Here is a 19065-nt window from a genome sequence, read left to right on the forward strand (position 1 = left end):
GGTGTAACAGTGTTTTTAGAGTACATAGATCACATCTGTGCACAAAGGAGCTTGCAATCTAATGTCCCCAACACAGTCTCGGGACCCTTTCGTACCTATGTGTGTGTCCATACACACCTTGGTATGCAAGTGTGTTTAAAGGAGAACTATGAGGTGAGTGAAAATCACTCAGCCTCATAGTTGGAGCCGACGTGTGACAATGAAACTGTCACAGGTCGGCTCAATAGATCGGGAAGTGAGCGAACATATACCGTCGCTCGCTCACTTCTCAATCCTGTCCCTGCAGAGAGCCGTGACTGTCAGTCACAGCTCCCTGCAGGGATTCAGGCAGGGACAGCGCTGGCGGATCAGACAGGGGAGGGGGCGGGTACAGCTGGCTCTGCCTCTAGATAGGCAGAGCCAGCTGTCAATCACGCAGTTGAGTGGATCTTGACAGTAATGTCGGGATCCGTCCCGTCTGCGGCGGTCTCTGTATACCGCGAGCTATAGCTCGCAGTATACTGAGCTTTGGGTCACGGGAGGACGCTAGTTTGTGTCCTCCCGTGACCCTTAGGACAAAAACACTGACCCCATAGTTCTCCTTTTTGAAGTGCGCCTATAATAGGGCGCAGCGATGGGCGTCCACTGAAGATGCATCATCACTGCGCCAAAACTGCTCTTTGATAACTCAAGTCTTTTTTGACCAATGGTTTCCATAAACCCAAGTGGGCCAATTTTGGGTGGAAACAATTAAGCCGTCAGTGCGGCTTTGTATGGAAAGCAGAGTAGGTGAAAAAAATACACACACGGGGAAAATGGACTTAAGAGTTGAACTTCTAATAGGACCCCAGGACAGCAACATTGAGTGGAGAAGGGTTAGAACCCTTGTCAGGTTCCTATAGCTTGAGTTAGGCACCGGAGGAAGGCATCAAAAGCAGAAAACATAGTCCAGATCTAATTTTACTCAGATTCTTGTATCCTAAACATGCAAAGCATTTCGGAGGTTCAAAGGGTCACCTTTCATCAGGGTACTATTAAACAAAGTGTGTACTTGACTTGCTGCTCTCTCTCCTTGTGCAGGGTGACTGGTCTTGTCTCCGACCCCTCCAGTCGTTTTTTTGCAGGCAGCCTGTAGTGGGTGGGGCCTGCTGCCCCCGCCCCCCACAGCTCTGCTCTCTGCACGGGCTGTGTACAGCACAGTAATGATGTCATGGCCAGTATTACAAGGTAATACGCATCCCTATTTGCAGAGGCTGAAAGTGATGTGAAATATAAAATAGGGCTATGGAAATTCAAGATTAATTTCTCGATTAATCGTTAAACTTTTTGATCGATTTTAAAATTATTTTGATCGCTAATGAAAACACTCACCTCTCCGCCGGCTTCTGGGAGTCCCGTCGGCGATCCATTGACGTCACGGACATCGACGTCACCGGACTCCTCCCCCCTTCCGCAAGTGGCTCCGTTGGCAAACGAAGGGAAGGGAGGAGGAGTCCGGTGGCGTTGATGTCCGTGGCGTCACCGGACTCCTTCCCCCTTCGTTAGCCGACGGAGCCACTTGGGCCGGTGAGTTTGCCCAAACTGTCTAAATTGGAACTTCCCCTCACTTTGTGGTTGTTTCTACTGGACAGAAGGTGAATGGAATCTCCCCCTTGGGACATAGTTGGCCTAAATATCTTGATGGGGGTTTTAACCCTTCCCTACTCTATCCAAAATTCGTGACCTTAGATATACTTTAAAGTGGAACTTCAGCCTAAACTAGGTGTCACTGGGTCAGGAAGTGAAGTGAAATCTGCTCCTGGTGTACACAGAAATAGACAGCTGGCAGAGTTTCTGATCCTTCCCTACTCTACTTGGGTAATGTTTGGGTTGGAGTCCCAGTTTAAATATTTCTATTTGTGGTCGGGATGCCCAGGACGTCTTTGTTTACGGAGATCAATGACGGGATTTGGGCCTGTACTCCAGTAACAGCTTTCAGACTGCAGGAAATGTCCGCTGGGAATTTTAATGTGCTCATTAACTGGAGGCTTGTCCATGTTTCAGCTTTTTATGGCTTCTTAAAGGTTGTTCCGCAACATCTGCGTCCGGCCCGTATAATACCAGGATTGGTTTACAGTGCTGTCAAATTTCAGATTGCTGTCCCCTTCAAAGAGAGCCCCGGCCCTGAAACGTTAACAGATCGCGTTTGATTTGCGATTCTGTATGATGGCACATAAATAAAAAAAAACTCTGGTGACAATGAAGTACACTGCCCGGCACAAAAAAAAAAGTCATGCTCTATAATATTTAGTTGGAGCGCCTTTAGCTTTGATTACGGCACACATTCACCATGGCATTGTTTCGATAAGCTTATGCGCTGCCAGAGTTGCATTAGTTTTTCACCAAGGTCTTGCAGTGATGATGGGAGAGTCGGACCTCTGTGTAAAGTCTTCTCCCGCGCCATCCTAAAGATCCTCAATGGGGTTCAGGTCTGGACTCTGGTGGCCAATCCATGTGTGACAGGGACGTGCGGTCAGGTGAGGCAAAGCCTCACCTAGAATTATGGAGGAAAAAAGCTGTCTGCTTCATGTCTGAAGCCGACAGCTTTTTCTCCATTCAGATTGGCTTTTAATAGGTTGCACAGCAGGGAAATCCTCTGCGGTGTAACCTGCCATGGACGGAGCGCCTCAGCAGTGAGGGACAGGAAGGCTCCTCCCTTCCTCCTTTACCATAGCTTGGGGATGGGGCGGGGCTTTGTCCAGCGGGGGCAGGGCTTAGGCAGGCAGGGGGAGGGTCTTCAGACGGCAGGGGTGGGGCTGGGGAATGCCTCAACCGGAGCAAGAGGTACCGCACGTCACTGATGTGTGACAATGATGTCTCATGCTCTCTGAACCACTCTTTCACAATCTGAGCCCGATGAATCCTGACATTGTCATCTGGAAAATGCCCAATGTGCCATCAGGGTAGAAAAAAAATCCATTGATGGAAATACCTGATCATTCAATATATTCAGGGGGGCAGCTGACCTCATTTTGTCGGCACATAACGTTGCTGAACCTAAACCTGACCAACTTAGGTAACCCCAGATCATAACACTTATCCAGTGGAAGGCTCTGACCTGCTTAGCTAAATCCAGGTGGTGACTTTTATTTTTGGGCCAGGCAGTGTAGATTTTAGCACTCGTGTCAGTGTCTGTAATTGAATGTCTTCATACTTCCTGTTTTGGTTTTGTTTATTCCTAAAATTAATGGGCATCTAAAGGAATCACAAAAAAGATTGGTATCAAACCAATCCTATATGGTGCAAACCCCTATTCGAAATGACCCGCGGAAATGTTACTGTTCTGACTTTTTCTGGAGCACCCGGGAACCGTGAACTCCTCAGTTATGAATTCTGATGTGAGCTGAGAGCCTCAGCTGAGCCCCCACCTTCCATTACCCATGCTTGTTTGTTGGTCTAGGACAGGGGTACGTAAACGCTGATTCTTAAGATGTTGTGAAATAATAAATTGTCATCATGCCCTCTGCCTCTGGGAGTCTATGTCTGTGGCTGTCAATGCTTAATGGAATTTGTAGTTGCACCACAGCTGGAGAGCCGGACTTTGCCTGCCCCTGGTCTAGGACAACCTTTTTACCCCAGGGGAACCCATTAAATAATTTTCAAGTCTCGGGGGGAAATTCTGCTAAAACCAATTTACTGGTGTTATTGAGAAAATTGCCCTTTTAAATTGGCTAATTGGGGGAAGAATGCTGCCCCCTTACAGTGGTCGCCATCCTTACAGACAGCTAAAAAGGTTATTGGGTTTATATACCTGGCTCTGCCAAGTGGCATTGACCTCAAGCTATGCAGGCATCATCACATGGGAGGTCAATCAGCCACAACTCAAGGAACCCCTAGCAACCTCTGGAGGATCCGTAGGGTTCAATGGAACCATGGTTGAGAATGGATGGTCTAGGACAATGTTTTCAACATTTTAGGCCAAGGGTGCCTCATTTGGTTTCCTTGAAATTCCCAGAGGGCTGGACATACTAACTGGTATGTGTAATAGTACAGAAGATTATCAGAGACTGTGACATACTACGGGAGATTGTCAGACAGCTGACATAATACAGGAGATTGTCAGATACATCCTACTAGAGAAGGTCAGAGACTGTAGGGAGACTTTAGATATTGTACAGTAGATGGTCAGAGACTGCTGATGTATTACAGCCTATTGTCGGAGACTATAGACACATCCCAACATTTGTGGTTGGAGACATGAGGCAGGAGACTGTTAGGCACCAGCAACTAGTGATAAAAGTATTGATTTGTAAAGAGATTGTAATGTTAGTAATCTTTATCAGGCCCTAAGGGCTACACTATAAGTATAATAAGTGTACCGCCAGTTGAGCACCATCCATCTAGAAGGACGCCCATCATGTTGATGGACCAATGGGGAGGCTTGCAGGTTTAGCTGTGAATTTCTTGGCTCATGTCATCATTCAAATAAATACGGGGCTCCCTGGACACTCGAGAGGAGATCTAGAGATATTTATGGTTGTGATAAGTGTCTGCATTTCATTTCTAATACCGGTTTGCACTGTACAGGCTAATGACAGATGTACTCTCTGTAGCTGTAGAATCTCACCGACAGCGGCACTCCTCCGATTATGTCTCTGATGCTTCCACAAGGACGTGACAAAGATTTCACTCTCTTTATAGAGAATTCATGGGTTATTAATATGCATTGGAGGACCCCATATTTGGGCTTTGTAAATGGCTGATCTTTTGGGTGTAGCCGGGAACTTCCAAATATTTTTTTCAAATGGAGTCGCCCATTAATCACTTTTTTAGGACTCGCTTGTACAGGTCTACCTAATTCTTTCCTGCACCACATCTAAAAATCGATGCTTCTGGGTAGCGCTTATGGCCACCATGTGCAAGATGCTTGGCGCCACACAAATTGATATATGTGCATCTTAAAACACCTTTTAACTGGTGGAATAATAAACAAAATGTACAAATGATGGTCGTTTTTAATATCCATTTTTGTCCATTTGGAATTGCAATAATAATAATGGAGCTTGGAAACTAGATGGGGAATGTTGGAGACTGTTTTCAGGAGCTCCAAGGTTTGGAATATTGGTGTACCTTGCTCCAATGTCATAATCCTGAGCAATCTGATTTAAATGAGACATGTGACTCCTCAAAACGTTTGCCATTGTTAACTGGTTTCAGAATGAATGTTTAGAATGGTATGTTTTATATTATGTTTCATTGGAACAGTCTGCTGTTTTCCAGGTGGGATTATGTATTGATGTTTTGTGTCGTGTTGTGTTTTTGTTTTTTTCCCTTTTTACTGTAACCTCTTCTTTTTATGTTTTCTGTTTTTCATTCCCCGCTTCGGGGACCTTGTTGTCGCTCTGTTTCTGGCTCAGTCTTTTTTCTCTTTTTCTCTAACCTCCCCTTGTAGAGATGGTAAGCAGATGTCTTTGTATTCCCCCCATAGCATGGGCGTACGGGTGATGGACACTTCTTGGGTTGCCCGCCGCGGTTCTTCCTTAGTCCGCAAAGGCCCCTCCACCCCGCCCGCCGTGCAGCCCCCTGCTCCTCCGCTTGAATTCGCAGTCACACCTCAGTCACCAAACCCCGACTTCTCCGTAGAAAGTCCCTCCCCTACTCCTCCCAGTAGCGGCTCCCAGCCGGGTCCTGAGAGGATAAGGTAAGCACTCAACCGCCATCACCTCCACTTTGTCATTTCGCCTCCCTGTCTTTCTGAACACCCTAAGTGCAATTCTCTCTCTGTCAAGACCGCTTTTAGGTTTGCCAACCCGCTTTCCATTTTGGCCACCGTTTGCTAGGTTTTTGTCCTTTTTTACCACGCACATGAAATTCAACAATAACCCAATTTTAAGGCCTTGTTGTCTTTAGTCAAACGTTTTTTATGGTTTTGTATTTGTAACATTTAGATTTTTCTTTTTTTTTAAATAGACCTTTTTTGAGACAAAGTGCTCGCTAATCTTTGTAAGCCAGAAAACCCTCCTCTGTGCACCCCCTGAAGATAGTTTTTCTTGGTTACTAAGGGCTTAGGATTCCTAAATTTTGCCCATGCCTTTCCCACGGACCATCCCTACTGTCCAATTATACCATTACTAGCCTTCAAGGCACTTTCGTTGGACAGGAGGGTGGCATGTGGGTGGGCTTAGTGGCAAAGTCATTGAAGCCATGCCCAATTTTCCTTTTAAAAGTTTAAAATGGAAGACCGATTTACTTTTAAAGAATTTTGAGACACGGCTACAGAATTGTTTTGCTCTCATCAGGTCTACAAGAGGAACTCCGGGAATTTTGAAAAGTATGCCTTGCAGTGTGGCTGTCCCTGCACTCCAAGGGTTAAGTGCTCATTCTGGTCTAGGGGCTAAAATACAGAAGTTCTGCCTGGCTGCTAGACCAATCCCCACAGCCTCCCCCCCCCCACCCCTGGCTTCTGCGGTCTACGGACCCATGACGTTATCATGTCTATAGCAGCTGCCTTAGACATGAGGACGCCATGGGACAGTCCACTGGAGTGGAGTGGAGTGGTGAGCGCTGCATGCTGCAGTACTGAGCATCAGGTGAGTATATCTTATGTATTCCGAGCAGTTAACCCCCTACAGTGCGGGGGTAGCCCCACTTCACGGGTATGTTTTTACAATTCCTCGAGAAGAGTTTAGTTGTTTTTCAGTGTCTCACAAACTGGATCCATTTGGTGATTTACAACACTGAGATCAAGTTCCAGAGGAGACCGGATGGCTGTGTTGAAGTCGGAGCCCCCATCTAAATGATGTATCGTTGGATGCAGACTGGTTGTGACTGGGGGAGCTGACATCCTTACCTATACAGTTCTGTGGCAGCCTATCCCCTACCAACCAGCCTCCGCACAACTGATTTCCGATAAGGGTCTGGAAGTTAATGAGCCTTGCTGCAAATCACTGAACGGACAGCCTCCTGGTATCGTTTCTTAAAGAATGTAATTAAGTTGACCCTGAAAACTTGCAAGTTTTCTAACTTTTCCAGCAAAGAAAGAAAAGTTACGGAAACTAGTCGGGGAGAACCTGTACCGTTTTCAGGAGGCAATTAACTGCATAGACTATACATGCTACAGCTCTTCACATGAGCTTTTATACATATGCAGTATATGCTTGCAAAGAGACGGGCACAATTTCTTTGTTTGGTCCCCGGTTTTGCTACTTTTGCAAAATCTGCTTTATTATATTTCCTTGGTGATGCATTTTGGTGAAAAAAAGGATCCTTTTTTAGATGTTTCCAATATTTATTGGAAAATAGACTCCATTTTGTAAATTTAGGTTTCAAGACCTTTTTAATATCATGTGAAAAATGTAGACTATCTGGCTCCTGGGGGTACCCGGCAGCCATTTTGTCCTAGCTGCTAGTTTCCGGGCTGGGTTGCTCCTATGATATTTGACCCTTTCAGGACCTAAAAGCGGCCTGCTTGCAACACAAAGCGACATCATACTGCTTTGCCATGTGCGTGGCTAGCGGCCTGTGACTCACCCCTCACTCATGGCTGCCGGCTGGTCAGTCATTGCGCCATTGCTGCTTTTTTTTATTTTATAACACGCCCTTCTGCTCCTTTTTTTTTGTCTGTGTGTCCGCTTTAAACAGCTTAGTCCCTCTTGGGCCCAGTAACGCAGGGACATTTCACAAATGCAGTTTCAAAATCAGTAATTTGGATACTGAAGAAACAGAGCTGCCTTTATGTCATCTTAAAGGAACTCTCCACCCAGCTTCAGATCTGCCTTCCACGTTCTTCCTGGTGTTAGAACTTCCCTCTTCCTGCTTTTTCATGATTGGTTAGTCTCTGCTGCAAACCTGGTAAGGCAGCCAATCCTGAAACCGTTAGATTGCACCTGGTGAGGACTTGCAGCTGTTTCAAGGCATAACTTAGCTGGAAGCGGGTGGACAGTCCCTTTTAATATACACACATGAACATATGCAGGATGTAATCTTTTGCATTTGTTGGAATGTGCCATTGTGTGGTTATAGACAAGGTTTTGGGGTCTCCGATCCCCAATTGTGAACTGATCTCATCATCAAGGTCCATGACCATGCACAAAAGAGCGGTGACTTATAGCAACCAATCACCTGTAGAGCTCATGTACACATGTTCTTGTCAATAGACTGCCTTTGACATTCAGACGCAGTGCTGCTTCAACACATGCATTCAAATTTGAAGCATGAAAAGGCTGCGTTTGATCTGCTTGGCTTCTGGGTCAGTCATTACTCAATAGGAGATGCTGCGTCCAAAGAAACGCACGGCAGAGCAGGACAAACCCAGCATCTGAGTCATCTACAACCATACTTCCTCAACAAGGGTGCCACGGCACTGTGATGTGCCTTGAAATTGTCACACACATTGTGTGTCCTGCCTTCCCATGGTGCAGGCCAGCTTCTAAAGTAAAAGGGAGCTCCTGATGTGAAGCTGGAACTCTGATGTGAAAGGGGGGGACTGTGATATGAAAGGGAAGGCTTCTGATGTGAAAAGGAGGCTTCTCATGTTATGGGGGCTCCTAGTGTGAGAGTGAGGACTCTGATGTAGAGGGGCTTCTAATGTAAAGGGGGATACTGGTGTAAAAGAGCAGCTCTGATTAGAAGGGGGGCTCCTGATTTGAAGGAGGAACCCCATTTGTTTGTGTTTTTGCATGGAGTTCCTCCCTTAAAGGAGAACTATGGGGTTAAGGCTTTTCCCCATAGTTCTCCTTAGGGAAATGGGAGGACACAAACTAGCGTCCTCCCATCACCCTAGGCTCAGTATACCGCGAGCTGTAGCTCGCGGTATACTGAGACGCTGCAGCGGATCCCGACAATTGTGCCGGGATCCGCCCAGCTGCGTGACTGACAGCTGGCTCTGCCTATCTAGAGGCAGAGCCAGCTGTACCCGCCCCTCCCCCGTCCGTTCCACCAGTCAGCGCTGGCGGATCGGAGCGGGGAGGGGGGAATCCAGCCCCTCCCCTGTCACGGCAGAGAGCTGTGACAGGATCGAGAAGTGAGCGAACGCCGGTATGTGTTCGCTCACCTCCCGATCTACTGAGCTGACCTGTGACAGTCTCATTGTCACAGGCCGGCTAGAACTATGAGGTGAGTGAAAAGCACCCCCCCCTCATAGTTCTCCTTTAATCCATTCCAGATCCTTTTTTGGGATAAAGTTCTGGTATGGATTTTGTAGGGGCCACTTGCCATTTTTAACATTTACATGTTTTACATTTTAGACTAGGGGTTCCTCGAGATTTTTGCATACAAGGGTGCCGCCACTAAAAGAAAGCTGAAAAACATTGATCTACACTACTCAATTGAAGTCAATTGACACCCATGTACTGTACATGAGCCATTATTGTACCTTGGTGTAGACAACTCATGAGTGATTTTTTTTTTTCTGGTTGCTATAAGGTACTGCACCCTAAATGATAAGTCTGTTGGAGAAACCCATGACATGGAATGGAATATACAACGCATTAGGGTTATTTTAATAGGCAATGTTTTTTGGGGCATTTTGGCCGGTGAAGTGTGCTAGAAGGCAATGTTTGTAGGCGTAACTGTTCTTTTTTTTTTATGCTGCTCTCCTGAAAGTTTTATTTTATTTTTTCTTGGCATTCCTACCACTGAAACATGTTTTTGAATCGGGCACATTCAGCTAGACCCCAGCACAACAGTAATCAAAATATTCCTGTGTTTCCAAAATGTGTCCTTAGGAGCCAAGACTTCAAATCCCTGCATATTAGATTGTGTCTGCTTTTATGTTGTCTCTGTACAGAAATGCATGTTTGTATGTGTTTGTGCGTGTTGGCTATACGTGTTGTGTCCGCAGCTACCATGATATCCGCACTCAGTCGCTCTGTGTTTTTACAGCGCAATGGCTTTCTCTCTAATTTCTGCCTTTTAATTTCCAGCCCTATGCGTTTTCGCACTTCATATCATAACTTTGTACTTGTTTGGGTTCTTCCTTGTACAAATATTTTTGCTCTTGTTTTCTATGTTTTATTATTTTTTCGTTGTTGTTCCTGTGTCCTTTCTCTCCGCACCCCAACACCGAAACAGCGGAGATGAGATTTCGCCCCAGTGGTTGGATTCCTGTTACATCTACCCTTCCCCTGAAGAAGACCGACCCCTCTCGTACCCATCCTCACAGCACCCTACCCTCCATCCTCACCCTCCAAAAGCTCCGCCATCTGTCAGGCCTGACGCCACCTCTACCTTTCGGTGGGCTGGTTACAGCCAAACTTTGCCTCCTTCCCCTCCGAAGCTTGACATAAACTCCAACCCTAAACCTTGCTTTTTGCACCTCACTAAGCAAAGCTCCCTTTCTGAAACTCACGCTTCCGAGCCTAACGTCTCACCCCTTTACATCAAAACCCCACTCGTCCTAACCAAACCCGACCCATCTGGTAACCCTAACCTACCCGCAATGTCTGCCTCGCCCCCATGGCTCAGCTGTTCCTGTGCTCGAGACAAAGGAACCAAGCTGACTAGGTAAATAAAAAAAATAAAAAAGATCTGCTGTGTATCTAATAAAACTGCCAGGCCATGGAAAAGATGTAGAGTTCAAGGGCTTACTAGATCAAGTCAATGTTCATTTTGGCAGGTAATCTTCCGAGCAGCTCGGATAAATTCTGTAGATTTTCAGTCACTTTGTGCTTAAGCTGTAGGAAATTCTCCCAAAGGGCTTGAGAGGCTTAAAATATCCGTAGGGGGGTCTGAAGGCAACAAATTTCAAGTGCGCTTCTGTGCACAATGAGTCAGCGGCATGAGTCAGTCTCGCCGTCGTGAAGTCTGTTGACTTGCAGAAAATAGTTCCTTCTACAAGAATTGAACAGATAGAAGAGAGGATTCAATGATCAGTGGCAGAGGAATAATGGAAGGGGTGGTAAAGCTGGGTTAGGCAAAGACGGTTGTCCCCTTACTTGTGTGAAATCAGATATGTGTAATTTAATTGTCAAACAAAAAAAGGATGAAATCTTGTAAAATTGTCAGCGATATTTTCTCAACTCGCCATGATGGCGATTCCAATGTAAAAAAAAAAGGAGGGGGTGGGGGAAATTACAATGACATTAATGGACAAGGTTCATATAATGGAAAAAAGTTGATAATAGAAATAGATTTTTTTTTGAGCTGCATTATACAGTATGAAAGATATTTCTCTACATGGTTCTGTATGGAACTTTGAGCAACTGCTAAAATTCCACATACATAGTTGCCTCTTCTTCTTTTTTATGAGAAATGCTTGAAAATAGAATTGTTGCAAATGCAGCTTGTTTTAGAAGCCTCCCAACCTCTCCAGTATCGTAAGCTGAAATCCAATCCTATATCTAGCTAAATTAAAAAGAAAAACTCAGATTCCTAATAACTTTCCGGAAGAGCCATGCGAATACAATGTTAAAGGAGGAGGCTGGAAGGTTCTGTAACGTATATGCAGGGCCGGATTTACTCTCTTTGCTGCCCCAAGGCCGGGTTCCTCAATGCGCCTCCCTACCCGCCAAACCTCCCCCCCACACTTGTACAAAACAAGCGGCGGCTTCCCCGCTGTACATTTAGCTCTGCTTGCTCAAAGCAGGGCTAAATGTAGAAAACTACCCGTCCGGGCATCGGGAGATAGGAATTCCACACCCCTGCTGCCCCTCTACTCCCTGCTGCCCCGAGGCCGGGCCTTGGTTGGCCTTGTGGGAAATCCGGCCCCGTGTATATGGTTCTGAAAAATATTTATAGGTCTTTAGGATGAAGTGGGCACTAATTGGCCGGCTGTCAGATAAAATATTGATCGCTGGTTTTTAATTCTCAATTATAGTCTTCAAAATTACAAAAAAAAAAATGAAATGTAGAAAGAAACAACTTAATAGATTCTGTTAATGTTTGGGCCAAGATAGCGCTGACCTGTCAGGGTAACTTTTTTTTTTTTTCATGAATGTCACAAATTTCTTTTGCAGTACGTTAAAAGGGAAAGAGCTTTCTCCAGTTTCTGGACCAAAGGGAAGTCCAAGCACGGGTCATATGGTGTCTGCAGGTGGAATAGGGCTGAGCCAGCTTTCAACGGAACAAAGTCCCCATTCCCTTAGGAAAGGTACTTCCTAGATATATGATTTAGTATGCCAATAGACTTCTGGCTGGTTGGTGATAAGAGCCTTAATATCGTGTTTGTGAAGGACTTTTCTCTACAGACATCAAGGGAACCTACTACCTTATTGGGGTAAAATCCAAAAAGTATGAATTTTGCAAATGAACAATCTTAACTGATCTCATGGTTTTCAACTTTTTGTTTTTTATTTTCGCAGCATCCAAGAAACTTGCACCGGTTCCGCCTAAGATAACTTACACCCAGACAGGAGCAGTGTCGGACCAATCAACGGGTCAGCCTTCTCCTGTCAGTCTTTCCCCAACCCCACCCAGCACACCATCTCCTTATGGACTCAGCTACCAAGGCTCTCTTTCTTTGACCCCAAACCTGGCTTCTCCCCCACCTGTGACCAGCACTTTAACAAAAGCCCGTCCTACTCCTAAACCACGGCAAAGGCCATCTCTTCCTCCGCCCCAGCCACCAAGTCAGTCTGCTTCCAGTCCTCCGTCTTCGGAGAACAGTATCTTAGATGGCTTGTCTCCTGGAGATAGTATGTCTACAGGTAAGCAGATTTCATCCTATGTTCTGCCTCTGGAGATGTGTGTGTATATATATTCAAACTCTACCATATTCCTTAAGATTCTTAAGCACTTAAATTACTGTTTAAACATTTTGACCTGAAGATCCAAGTTAACTCTTCAGGTCAACCTCTCTGAAGTCTCTCGAAAATAGACAAAAAATAATAATTAAGGTTCACTGTTAATAACAAGACGGAAATATGCCGATATTCTTCTCTCTCAATCTCCCTCAAACGAAAGCACTAAGTGGTTGTTTTTTTTTGTTGTGTTCCCTTTGTCTCCCCTCGTTCTCCCTTCCCGTTTCCTCGCAGCCGTTTGACGTTGAGTGGCGCTGTGTTGGATATGTGTGAGGGGGAGTCTCCTGGTAAGCTAGAGCTTCAAGCGTTTCACAACCGCCTTGACCATTCACTTTAAGGCAACCGAAAAAATGATCTGTTGAGCACCCTGTCGGTCATAGTGTTCTCACCATATGCATAATTCCTTTCAAGTTTTCTGAATTATTATTTCCCTTAGTTCTCTTAATATTAATATGCCAAACCATGAGGTTTTAAATCTGTGCACAACTATTGTGTTTTCTGATTAGCAAGACTACTGATTGGTCTTTTCCAAATTTTGGGGGGCCCTACCCTTGTAAGGTATTATGGTTATGCCTATGATGGAGAATGTGCTGGACCTATGGGGATATCAAGTACAATTATAACCTGTTTTTATTTTCTCCAGTCAACTTTGGTTGCCCACCCATGCTAAACCGTTGCCTCTTTTCCATTCTTGGCCTGACTCCCAGTTGATGTTTGTACATGTAGCTGTCTTGACTAAAGCAAATGGAGGCTGCTTTTGGGAATGAACGTACCACTCGCTGCACATCCAATGCATTCTTTGGCACCCTGTGACATCATACTCATACTCCACACTGCTTAATACTACCGTATGTTCATTTTCAAGAGCGTTCCCAACTCTAATTATACTGCGCCTGGTTGGCATTGCTGTGGTAACAGATGTTCTGGAAAGCGGAATAGGGCTTTCGGTGAGCAGTAGCAGACAGCTATGTGTATGACCTCCCTTAAGGTGGCAGGCTTCGCATGAGCCTGCCACTCAACAACGCATGGCTTAGCCTTTTAACGCTTGACAGACATGTCCACCAACACAAGGGTGTAACCAGGAAGGTGTGCAGTGTCGTACCCTGTGCTTCTAGCTGTTGTTTTGTTGCCTGTACGAACCAATGTGTTTGTTGTAGGTTGGTTTTTAAGCCATTGTAACCTGATGTTGGTGAGATGTCTATCTCATGTTCTGTCGTATTTTGGCAACATTTGGTGTCTCAACTGTAAAGGTTTCAACTCTTTGTATGGTTGTGTTAGCTGTTTTTTACTTGTTGGTAATACCCTAACACACTTAAAGGAGAACTATGAGGTTAGGGCTTTTCCCCATAGTTCTCCTTAGGGTAACGGGAGGACACAAACTAGCGTCCTCCCGTCACCCTAGGCTCGCGGTATACTGAGACGCTGCAGCGGATCCCGACAATTATGTCTGGATCCGCCCAGCTGCGTGGGTGACAGCTGGCTCAGCCTATCTAGAGGCAGAGCCAGCTGTACCCGCCCCCTCCGTTCCGCCAGTCAGCGCTGGAGGATCGGGGAATCCAGTCCCTCCCCTGTCATGGCAGAGAGCCGTGACAGGATCGAGAGGTGAGCGAACGCCGGTATGTGTTCGCTCACTTCCCGATCTACTGAGCCGACCTGTGACAGTCTCATTGTCACAGGTCGGCTAGAACTATGAGGTGAGTGGAAAGCACTCCCCTCATAGTTCTCCTTTTTAAGGAATAATTTTACAGCAAAATTTTACACTATGCTGCCAAAAGTTTGTGGATCCCTGATCATCCCACCTACACTATATGGCCAAAATTATGAGGACCCCCCCTAATTTATTCAGTCAAGGTGTTGCCAGTGACTACAGCATGCAAAGACATTTTATACAATTGCGCACATCCAACCTTGTGCTAACAGTCTGGGGAAGGCCTTTTTCTGTTCCAGCACAGAGCCAGCCCCACAAATACATGGTTTGAATAGTTTGGTGGGGAGGAACTCAGTTGGCCTGCTCACAACTTTTATTAAACACCTTTTATGAATTTGAACGCTAATTGCTATCTGGGTCTTCTGGTGCAACATCATTATCTGACCTCACAAATGGTCTTTTGGCTGAATTTCCAACAGACGTACTGTGAAAATCCTTTCCAGAACAGTGGAGGCTAAATCAATGCCCAATGTTTTGGAATGGGATGTCCCAACAAGCTTATATAGGTGTCAAGGTCGGGTGGCCACAGAGGTTTGATCATACAGTTTATTTTAAATGTTATTGCACTTGGATGATGTCATTATTTATAAAAGCGAAAAATAAGTTTCACAACAAGCAAATCGTTTGCCTGCACCCTCAAAACTGCTACCTCATTTCCCATTCAGCTGATGAGTGTGGTAGGGCAAACCTTTGCTCTTGGGTGGGGACTAAAACATTCAATTAAGATTGATAAGAGAGGTTTGTTAACGAGCTCCAAAAAAGGAAGTTTATTACAACTCCTAAACTGGCTTTTCAACAAATCAATCAATATTTTCACATGTGCTACATTCACCCAAGCCTAAGGCCTCATTCACACGCAACGCAAGAGCAAAATTGTATATTGTGTATATACGCTTCTTTACGAGCGTATGCGTGCACTATTTGCATTCCCAGAATGCATCATTCCTAATAGAAATTTTAAGGAACTGTACATACACACATATATATATATAAGCTGCCCGGACGCATCTCTGTTCCATTCTGTTTTTGCGCATATTTACGCTACGCAAATATGCGGCTATGTGTATGGAGCCATTTATTTTCATATGGTACAGTACGTGCGGCAGTGTGAATGAGGCCTAAGGCGGAAATGCACCCCTACGCTTAACCTGAACCAAACCCCTAAACCTAACTCATCACCTGAACCCAAAGCTAATCCCTAAACATACCTGTTAGCCTTAATAGTTCTCCTAAGGGTCACGGGAGGAGGTTAGTATATGTCCCAAAGCTCAGTATACCGCGAGCTGTAGCTCACGATATACTGAGACTGCCGCAGCCGGAGCGGATCCCGACATTACTGTCGAGATCCGCCCAGCTGCGTGAGTGACAGCTGGCTCTGCCTATCTAGAGGCAGAGCCAGCTGTACCCGCCCCCTCCCCCGTCCAATCCGCCAGTCAGCGCTGGAGCATCGGAGCCGGGAGGGGATCCCTGCAGCGAGCCGTCACTGACCTCTCTATAGGGAGATGATTGAGAAGTGAGCGAGTGACGCTATGTGTTCGCTCACTTCCCGATCTATTGAGCCGACGTGCGACAGTTTCATTGTCACACGTCGGCTCGAACTATGAGGATGAGTGATTTTCACTCACCTCATAGTCCTCCTCCTTTTTAATGTAAGAAGGATTAAAAAAAAAAAAACCCTTGCAGTGGGTTAAGAGCTTGTTTTGTCTAGGGGTGAAAATAAAGAAGAAATAATTACCAGATCCTCAGTCCCACCTGGCTGCTAGGCCAATCCACGCAGCCTCTTCTCGCCCCCTGGGCTCCGGTGGTCTAGGGGGAAGTGACATCACCATGTCTAATACAGTCCATTAGATGTGAGGACCTCGAGGGACATACCGCAGCTGGAGTTGAGAGGTAAAGTAGTGAGCGGTCACTGACGCAGGACCGAGCTTCGGTTGAGTATTTCTTCTTCTTTATTATCGCACTTGGAACAAAACAAGCACTAAACTGCTTGTTTTGGCAAGCACTTAAGAAGAGACTGCTCTCCTAATTTCAAATACAAACACCTCCTCCTATGGACTAGGACACTGGCAAAAACAGCTATTTCTTTATAGTCCATTAAAGGCCGCAGGAATTGTATTACAGTCGGGTTTTACTGTCGCCTACAGGAGGCTGGGACACTGATGGAAAAGCAGGAAAGCCCACCCCCAGTAATAACCCCAGCTCTACCCAGCATGCTACAGTCCTTTTGTTTAGTGTCCTAGGAGGTTGGATGCCTTTGCGTCAGCTCTGCTAAAAGAAAAGTTGAATTATTTTCTTGCTTGCCTTTTAAGACCAAGAGGTGTATCCACCCAGCCCTGTTTGTGTCGCCACACTCTGGGACCTCTGGTTTCACCATTTTGGCCGTTTCCCAGCCAGTCAGCAAGGAGCTGCTTCCCGTGCAATCAGGAAGAAGGGTGGCGAGTAATGTTCCCCTACGGCACTGCCAGAAGTTCCGGTATCGGGGAAAGTATCATAGCATTTGGGCACAAGTGCTCGCCCAAATACTCAGCACTGATACCGATTAGTAATATCTCCCCCGTCCGTTCCACCAGTCAGCGCTGGCGGAGCGGGGAATCCAGCCCCTCCCCTGTCACGGCAGAGAGCCGTGACAGGATCGAGAGGTGAGCGAACGCCGGTATGTGTTCGCTCACCTCCCGATCTACTGAGCCGACCTGTGACAGTCTCATAGTTCTAGCCGACCTGTGACAATGAGGATGAGTACATAGTTCTCCTTTAAGTCTGCTCAGGTGTGTATGAAACATGTTACATTTATTTCATTGATATGGCAAAAACCTAATGCAATAATAATATATATGAGAGAATAGGCCGCCGCATTCTATAGAAAGGTGACAGATTTGGTGGGTTTTCAGTGAAAGTTTTCAGCATTGGACATCTCAGTACCCCCCAGAGCACCCCTATAAGCAGAGCCGGAGGTAGAATATGAACATTATTTGGTATATGATTTTGATTCATTACTCAAAACTAACAAACTAGGACAATTCTTACTGATCATATCACAAGTTCTCATAACAAAAAAGAAATAACTATAATTGAAGAATTAGTTTATTGGCCTCCTGCCTAGCAGAGTGCAGCAATGTTTGTTGGAACGTCTTTGTGTGCCACATCCAACCGATGGAACGTCTGCGGCCGCTCTATAACCGCTTTCTCTTTCACCTGCTTTGCCTTTCAGATATCATCCATTTTGACATTCCATCTATCCTCATAGAGATTGACACCGCCTTGCAACGCGACGCCATGAAAGAAGAACAGCAGCGGCGTTCGGCGGAGGGCAGGACAGAGTCGGAGGAGGAGTCTGAGAGTACTGCCCTCTGACAGTGACTACACCTTGTGCCCAGTGTGACCAACAGCCAAACCTGTGCCAATTCCTGCAAATGATCCCCCAACGGGCTTTGTGAGGGGGTGGGGGGTGGGGCGCCTTCCTGAGGACAGGCCTTGACGACGCAGCGGTTTCAGTCGTCTCACTCGCCCCACCGAAACATTAAAAAAAGGGAATTTGTCTAAAACAATGCAATGTCCACGTTTGGTGTGTTGACGTCTGTTGGAGCACTGAGACGGGTAACAAGGTGTCAACGTCCAGTATTGTACTTCATTATTATTAATGTGTCCGCCGTTTTATAGTAGTCCGTGCTGCTATCCCCCTCCCACAAATCTCCCCACATCCTGGAACGGAGGGGTCGCTGATCAATGCTGCAATGTGAGGATTTCATGCGCCGCAAACTTCTTTTTTTTTTTATTCCCAGGTCTTAAAAGTCTCTTAATTGCATAATACCGCGCTTTGCCTCTTTTAAACTTGGATTATTTCAATGTTTGTGAATATTTATTCAGACTCGGAGTTGTACATAAGTTTAGGCAGGCCTCATATCTGCTGAAATTGCATCTGGTATCTTAAAAATAACATCTCATTTTTTATTTTTTTTTTACTATGCCTATGACGACGCCCCCATTTTTAATTTAAACTATTATGTAACTATAAACGCACAAAAAACAAATTATTAAAAAGGGCCAAAAAAACACTTGTGTTCACAATTATAATCTAGAACAAGGCGCGAGCAGATTTAAGACCCCCAATTTAATATCATTTAAAAATACCTAAATTGCATTATAAATAGTAGATCCAATGGTGTTTGTAGTAATAATGTAATTTTAGGTATTTATTAATAATAAATGTTCTAGAATATTACATTGTGAACACAAGGTGTGAGCAGATTTATTAAAAAATACCTAAATGACATAAATAGTACATCCAATGGTGTTTGTAGTAATAATGTAATTTAGGTATTTTTTAATAATAATAAATGGGGGGGTCTTAAATCTGTTCACACCTTGTGTTCACCATGTTACATGTTACATTGTGAACACAAGGGGTGAGCAGATTTAAGACCCCCAGTTTAATGTTATTTAAAAATACCTAAATTGCATTATAAATAGTAGATCCAATGGTGTTTGTAGTAATAATGTAATTTAGGTATTTTTTAATAATAAATTGGGGGTCTTAAATCTGCTCGCGCCTTGTGTTCACAATGTAATATTCTAGAACAAGTGTTGTTGTTTTTTGCCCTTTGTAGTAATAAAACACACATTTTAAAAAAAATTAAAAGGGCAAATTACAACAACGCTTGTTCT

At 45.1% G+C, this 19065-nt stretch overlaps 1 protein-coding gene across 3 annotated transcripts in view; it reads left to right on the forward strand.

Moving 5' to 3' along the window:
• The window catches only part of ARHGAP44 (Rho GTPase activating protein 44), a 42942-nt gene extending 25106 nt beyond the window's left edge, over positions 1-17836 (forward strand). For 2 of the 3 annotated variants that reach the window (XM_018574372.1, XM_018574373.1), the window contains 5 exons: positions 5447-5659; positions 10030-10461; positions 11913-12046; positions 12258-12602; positions 17612-17836. In XM_018574372.1, coding sequence (XP_018429874.1) covers positions 5447-5659; positions 10030-10461; positions 11913-12046; positions 12258-12602; positions 17612-17754 — 1267 coding nt within the window. In that variant the 3' untranslated portion in view covers positions 17755-17836. Of the gene's footprint in view, positions 1-5446; positions 5660-10029; positions 10462-11912; positions 12047-12257; positions 12603-12929; positions 12983-17611 lie in introns of all 3 variants that reach the window. The other variant, XM_018574371.1, reaches the window with a different exon arrangement.
• Positions 17837-19065: the final 1229 nt, after the last annotated feature.

The sequence above is a fragment of the Nanorana parkeri genome, unplaced genomic scaffold, assembly GCF_000935625.1.
Source record: "Nanorana parkeri isolate BGI_ZX_2015 unplaced genomic scaffold, ASM93562v1 scaffold2904, whole genome shotgun sequence".
In the NCBI taxonomy this organism is placed as follows: domain Eukaryota; kingdom Metazoa; phylum Chordata; class Amphibia; order Anura; family Dicroglossidae; genus Nanorana; species Nanorana parkeri.